Source organism: Borostomias antarcticus (genome assembly GCF_949987555.1).
Source record: "Borostomias antarcticus genome assembly, chromosome: 24".
In the NCBI taxonomy this organism is placed as follows: Eukaryota; Metazoa; Chordata; class Actinopteri; order Stomiiformes; family Stomiidae; genus Borostomias; species Borostomias antarcticus.
In genome coordinates, this window is record NC_140257.1 from 4,500,072 (window position 1) to 4,507,430 (window position 7,359).

Here is a 7,359-nt window from a genome sequence, read left to right on the forward strand (position 1 = left end):
GACGTATACCCACCTCCCATGTTCTCTGGAAAGCGCATTGTGCCGCCTCAGGGCATGAAATGCGCTATCAACAAGCTTAGATTGATTGATGGGGACACAGCTAGCATTAGCCACACCGAACGGCTAACGCTAGCTGCGTGGCGGCACTCGCAATATGGGTGCTAGCGAGTAGAGTGCAGTTCAGCTGGACCCTCGGGCTGCAACAATGAACGCGAGAATCATGAGCTAGTATTAGAATCATGAGCTAGTATCAGCAATCTAACATAATGATGCCCCGACGTGCAATACGGGAACCTTGACGAACGCCAGCTAGTTAGCAACGAGCAGTATGCCTGTCATGCAGCCAGCGAATCCACGAACGAGCCGCGAGGGGAGGACAAACCAAATACATACGAGAATCCACATAGCACGTCCACGCCCGAAACCGCAAACATTTCAATGGTGAATGCACCCGGCGCACATCGACAGTTGAGTAATGCGGCAGACGAGGCATGGACAACCTCCGACATCAGCGGCTCATGAATGAAACCCAGTGACCGGCGCGTAGCAATGCTTAAACGGACTTCCAACGCAAGCTATGCGAGCAACTGAACCATACGCAAGTATGGCACGAGGGTGCTACAGGGAGACAGGCACCTCGGCCTCGGAAGCCGGCGCTCCCGGCGCTACTAAACGGACCCCCAAACCACGGACCGGAGAGACGACGCGGGCAGAGAGGAACGCAAGAGCAGAGAACGCGGAAGCAGCGAGGACACCGCGGGCAGCAGGTAGCAACGCACCAAATCACAATATGAGCACGGAACGCGAGCAGAGACGCGGAGCAGCGAGCGCGCAGACACGAGCAATAGCAGTAATGGCAGCGGACGCCAGAGCAGAGAACGCGGAAGCAGCGAGCATGCAATGCACAACCAGCAGTAATGGCAAGCGCGAACAATGACATGTTTTGACAGCTTAAATACATGCGCTCTAGTGAGCTGACCAATGTTATGACAGCTACAGTCAGCTTGTGCTGGCGTCATGCGTGATTGATTAACCTCAGCTGACCACCCCGGGCGTGACGAACGTGTCCTCGCCTGAATTTGCGTCGGAGACTTCATTCTTAATCAAGGATGAAGATTATTTCACCGTAAGTGATGCTTTTCGTGCGTTGATGGGGCCCCATGTCACGCAATAGGTGCCCTTTTTTCTTTTCGCCCCTGCTCTTCAAACAGCCTGAGTCCGCCACTGAGGACATGAGTAGGCATGCCACGGCAAAACTATTTAGCAAAGGAAGTGGGAAGGTGATTTGACTTGCCCCTAGAGGCCGGGGTTCAAATCCTTGCCCAAAAATTTGAATTGAAAACTGGTTCAAATCAAATAATTAATTAAGTCATGCGTTAATTAATGTCTTCACTCATTAATTCATTCATCCACTCATTAACAGCAGTTTGTTGTATTGTACCATCTCCTTCTTTGCCTTCATTTTATTTGGATAAAAGATTTTTTTTTAATATGAATGGAGAGAAAATAAGAAAACGTGAGAGAGAGGGAGAGGTCCAACCCTGGAGAACAGACTACAGACCACTGTACCTGCATCTTTAACCAACCCTAACCTTGACTAACCCTAACCCTGACTAACCCTAACCCTTACTAACCCTAACCCTGACTAACCCTAACCCTGACTAAACCTAACCCTAGCCCTAACCCTGACTAACCCTAACCCTGACTAAACCTAACCCTAGCCCTAACCCTGACTAACCCTAACCCTTACTAACCCTAACCCTGACTAACCCTAACCCTGACTAAACCTAACCCTAGCCCTAACCCTGACTAACCCTAACCCTGACTAACCCTAACCCTGACTAAACCTAACCCTAACCCTAACCCTGACTAACCCTAACCCTGACTAAACCTAACCCTGACTAAACCTAACCCTGACTTAACCTAACCCTAACCCTAACCCTGACTAACCCTAACCCTGAATAACCCTAACCCTGACTAAACCTAACCCTAACCCTGACTAACCCTAACCCTGACTAAACCTTACCCTAGCCCTAACCCTGACTAACCCTAACCCTGACTAAACCTAACCCTAACCCTGACTAACCCTAACCCTAACCCTGACTAACCCTAACCCTGACTAACCCTAACCCTAACCCTGACTAACCCTAACCCTAACCCTGACTAACCCTAACCCTGACTAAACCTTACCCTAACCCTAACCCTAACCCTGACTAACCCTAACCCTAACCCTGACTAACCCTAACCCTGACTAAACCTAACCCTAGCCCTAACCCTGACTAACCCTAACCCTGACTAACCCTAACCCTGACTAAACCTAACCCTAACCCTTACCCTAACCCTGACTAACCCTAACCCTAACCCTGACTAACCCTAACCCTGACTAAACCTAACCCTAGCCCTAACCCTGACTAACCCTAACCCTGACTAACCCTAACCCTGACTAAACCTAACCCTAATCCTGACTAACCCTAACCCTAACCCTGACTAACCCTAACCCTGACTACTCTGCACTTGTATATTTCCAGGCAGACGCCCCAGCTGGTGTAGAGAAGGTCCGTCTAGCTACTGTCAACTTTGACCTTGACACTATCAAGCTGGCAGAGTGCCAGGGACACCAGCACGATGACTGCCGCTATCAATACTCGATAAGAGCCCTCCGTACACACACACATGGGCAGAACTGTCGTTCAGTTACACTTCAATTAATCACCTTTTTCATAGTCCTTTTTTTGTTTAATTGCAATAATGTCAATAAAAGTCTAAATTTTATGTGTATTTCTTTTCTTCATACTGTAGATTTGATTATTGGTGAGAGCAGAGAGCAGTGTGAGGAGCGGTTGATGGTGAGACATTTATGTTGAAACTTGGTGATCATGGAACTCTGACAGCCCGAGCTTGTCCAGACTGATCACTTTGAAGTGCTAGAAAAATGCCTTCTCTGTCAAGAGTCCTTATCAAAACAGATATATGGCGCTCTCCCACCCAGCTGCACGCCTGGACGCGCCCAGCTGAGCGCCTCCGCATCCTGCTGCAGCTCAGCGTCTCACCTGGCCCAAGCCCTGGAAGAGACACGCCAATCCAGACAGATGAACACGTAAAAGCGCCGTTGAGAATAAATGACAAATGATGAAAATAAAGGAATTGAGGGTCAAGACTGAGGAGAGAGCGACCGTACAGAGCCAGTAGGCTAGTGACTATAATAACTTATGTTGAGGTAGCACATCTAAAACAAACGAGCCGCGGGAATACTGACTCACCACCCCCCCACCCCCAACACACACACACACACACACACACATTCCTACTGACTGTTAGTCATAGTCTAAAATAATACTGCACAGCTGGGCTGGACTGAATACAGTATTGTGCTGGAGAAGGACCTAGTCTTGAAAACACAGGACGTCACCTGCGTGCACATTGCATACATGCCCAGTAGCAGCTGGCCGAGGGTAAGCGAGAGTGGACGGTCACTGCTGGGCTTCAGCCATTCGGATCTGGGAACAAACTGGACCGTTCACCACCTAGAGGACGGTTCCTAGGACTGCCTGATTGGATCAACTGCCTAAAAGGATATCATACTTGGAGAAAACATACAAAGGGGATACAGTAGGTGTGAATAAGTAAACTGAAAGAATGTTTTGAGTCCGAAGTGACCCGATGATGAGACACTGTGTGGAGCAGGGTAGACAGGGTACAGTACAGTAAATACAGTGTTAGCTGGGGAATGTATGCTGGAGAACCATGTTAGTAGAAAGGTTTTTAGTAGTAATTAGTAATTAGTAGTAATTTCCCTTTATAGGCTTTTTACAAATGTCTCAATTGAAGCGTTTTCTTTGTTTTTAATCCATCTTTGTGTTTGGAGACAGATTCTCTGTTCTCTGAGAGAAACAGAACAAAAAACACTCTCCTCTCACCCCCAACAACTGGTCTCAACAAGTCACATGCTACACACACACACACACACACACACACACACACGCACACACACACACACACACACACACACACACACACACACACACACACAGTGAATAGCATTAGAGACCTTGAAACTATTTGCCAATCCAGCAGTGCTATCAAGGTACCATCTGATGACCTTCAGGTAGAGTTGTCCATGGACTACAGTCAAGGCCACACACACACACACACACACGCACACACACACACACACACACACACACACTGCTGCGTGGAATCAGTGTTTTCCTAGATGCAACTTGCGCATGTTACTATGCAGCTCACTACTGAACAGCAGGGGGCGTGGCCTGGAGCTGCCTCACCACGTTAATCCGTTATGACACATCCCAGGTCTCTCCAGGGTAGAAGAGTATAAAACCTGACTCACAACTCGATCACTCACACACACACACACACACACACACACTCTAACAAAGTCCCTCTGAGCTGCAACAACAGCTGATTTGACATCTGCTTCAGGAGACAGAGTGGCCTCAAGCCTGGTCCTGGTCCTGACCCCTAGCCCGCCTGCCTGAGGGGATCTACCTGACTACTCTACCCTCCTAGCCGTTAGCACCCGCTACAACCTGCCCCTCCTAGCCGTTAGCACCCGCTACAACCTGCCAGCACGTGCTGGAGCATCAGAGGGAGAGTTGGTGTTATCAGCGAAGCGCTAGTCCAGGAGCCGACCATGATCCTCAGCATCGCCCTGATCTGGGCCGTGGTGGTGGGGATGTGCTGCTGTCTCTGGCTGGCCCTGGGCACCCGACACCGGTAAGGACCTGACAGACCGCACTGCTGGGGGGAGGCTGGGGGGAGGCTGGGGGGAGGCTGGGGGGAGGCTGGGGGGAGGAGTGTGGAGGTTGGGTGGAGGTTGTGTGGAGGTTGTGTGGAGGTTGGGTGGAGGTTGTTTGGAGGTTGAGTGGAGGTTGTGTGGAGGTTGAGTGGAGGTTGTGTGGAGGTTATGTGGAGGAGTGTGGAGGAGTGTGGAGGTTGTGTGGAGGTTGTGTGGAGGAGTGTGGAGGTTGAGTGGAGGTTGTGTGGAGGTTATGTTGAAGTTGTGTGGAGGGTGAGTGGAGGTTGAGTGGAGGAGTGTGGAGGTTGAGTGGAGGTTGTGTGGAGGTTGAGTGGAGGAGTGTGGAGGTTGTGTGGAGGAGTGTGGAGGTTGTGTGGAGGTTGTGTGGAGGTTGTGTGGAGGTTGAGTGGAGGAGTGTGGAGGTTGTGTGGAGGAGTGTGGAGGTTGTGTGGAGGTTGAGTGGAGGTTGTGTGGAGGAGTGTGGAGGTTGAGTGGAGGTTGTGTGGAGGTTGAGTGGAGGTTGTGTGGAGGAGTGTGGAGGTTGAGTGGAGGTTGTGTGGAGGAGTGTGGAGGTTGTGTGGAGGAGTGTGGAGGTTGTGTGGAGGTTGAGTGGAGGAGTGTGGAGGTTGTGTGGAAGAGTGTGGAGGTTGTGTGGAGGAGTGTGGAGGTTGTGTGGAGGTTGTGTGGAGGTTATGTTGAAGTTGTGTGGAGGGTGAGTGGAGGTTGAGTGGAGGTTGAGTGGAGGTTGAGTGGAGGTTGTGTGGAGGTTGAGTGGAGGTTGAGTGGAGGTTGAGTGGAGGTTGAGTGGAGGTTGTGTGGAGGTTGAGTGGAGGAGTGTGGAGGTTGTGTGGAGGAGTGTGGAGGTTGAGTGGAGGTTGTGTGGAGGTTGTGTGGAGGAGTGTGGAGGTTGAGTGGAGGTTGAGTGGAGGAGTGTGGAGGTTGTGTGGAGGAGTGTGGAGGTTGAGTGGAGGTTGTGTGGAGGAGTGTGGAGGTTGAGTGGAGGTTGTGTGGAGGAGTGTGGAGGTTGAGTGGAGGTTGTGTGGAGGTTGTGTGGAGGAGTGTGGAGGTTGTGTGGAGGAGTGTGGAGGTTGAGTGGAGGTTGAGTGGAGGAGTGTGGAGGTTGTGTGGAGGAGTGTGGAGGTTGAGTGGAGGTTGTGTGGAGGAGTGTGGAGGTTGAGTGGAGGTTGTGTGGAGGAGTGTGGAGGTTGAGTGGAGGTTGTGCACAGCACAGACCTAGATAATTTGAAAATCAGACAAGAATTCTGGAGTTCTCAGAGAAAAAAGGGTTTCCAAAAGATTCAGATTGTATTGCTCACATGTACAGTATGTGACACTGCTGACTCCACTCAACACACTGGAATCCACTGCTCATTTCACATCTTTGACTATCTATAATTCTGTCACAGTATTGTTTTAATTATTTTAATTGGTTTAATCTTTTTAAGTGTATTACGGTTGTTCTTATTTACCACTGTGTAATATTTGTTCGTGTTGATTAATGCTTTATACAGTAATTACTCTGCAACACTGCAAATAAGTATATCTACTCAGTGTAATTTCAAATATAAATAAAGCTTGAATGAATGGATTATATACTGTACATGCTATGAATATAAATAAAGAGTAGAATTGTTGAATTCTTTAATTCTACAATTCTTAAATCAGAATCCTGGAATTCGATGGGATGCTTTGAATGCTTGGAATTAGAATCTTAAACGAGTTACTTTAATTCAATAGGGAGAAGTCACAGAGCTTGAATGTGGAATATTACTCTAGATGCCTCAGTTTGAGGTGGCTCTTTATAGGAGTGATGTAACACGTCTTACTCCTCAACAGACAGTCTATTGTGTCAAACTGAACGTCACTTATTATTACAGTTACGACTGATGTTGTGTTTTTGAAGTCAAAGGATGATGAGTGTCCCTGACCTGGTGCGACCTGTTTGGTTGTGTGTTCAAGGTGTTGACAGCATCGTATGACCTGTTTGGTCGTGTGTTCAAGGTGTTGACAGCATCGTATGGGGCCCCTCCCCGCTGTTGGGGGACAACACAGTTGTCCTGGGTTACTACTGTAACACTCAACGTATTCACGTCAATATGTAAACCTTGTAACTTCGTCATCACGTAAACCTTTGATATGTTGGCAGAAGTGTTCTTACTTGGTGATGTTTTGGTGGTCTGTAGTGATTGGTAGTGGAGTAGCTGTGCTTCTTCTTTGCTGATGCGTAGTGGTTGTTCTGGCGCCTGCTGGCAGGTGGGTGCTACTCATGGGTTCTGGAGGAGTTTGTCAGGCGTGCATCCAGGGTGAAGGGTCGGTGGTTAGGGTGAAGGGTCGGTGGTTAGGGTGAAGGGTCGGGGGTTAGGGTGAAGGGTCGGTGGTTAGGGTGAAGGGTCGGTGGTTAGGGTGAAGGGTCGGGGGTTAGGGTGAAGGGTCGGTGGTTAGGCTGAAGGGTCGGGGGTCAGGAGGAGGAGCTAACGTGCCTCTCATCTCTGCACGGTGGGCAGCCGGAGAGACGGGAGGAGGAAACTGAATCCATGAACTTTCACCTTGAACACAGACTCTCCGGGGAGCAACTGATGTGAAACGATGTTAATACGACGTCC

At 49.4% G+C, this 7,359-nt stretch overlaps 1 protein-coding gene across 1 annotated transcript in view; it reads left to right on the forward strand.

The window, feature by feature from the left end:
- The first annotated feature begins 4,371 nt into the window (after positions 1 to 4,371).
- Positions 4,372 to 7,359, forward strand: part of cyp7a1 (cytochrome P450, family 7, subfamily A, polypeptide 1) — an 8,068-nt gene continuing 5,080 nt past the window's right edge. Inside the window, exon 1 of the mRNA XM_084458433.1 lies at positions 4,372 to 4,734. Coding sequence (XP_084314559.1) covers positions 4,652 to 4,734 — 83 coding nt within the window. The 5' untranslated portion in view covers positions 4,372 to 4,651. The remainder of the gene's footprint in view (positions 4,735 to 7,359) is intronic.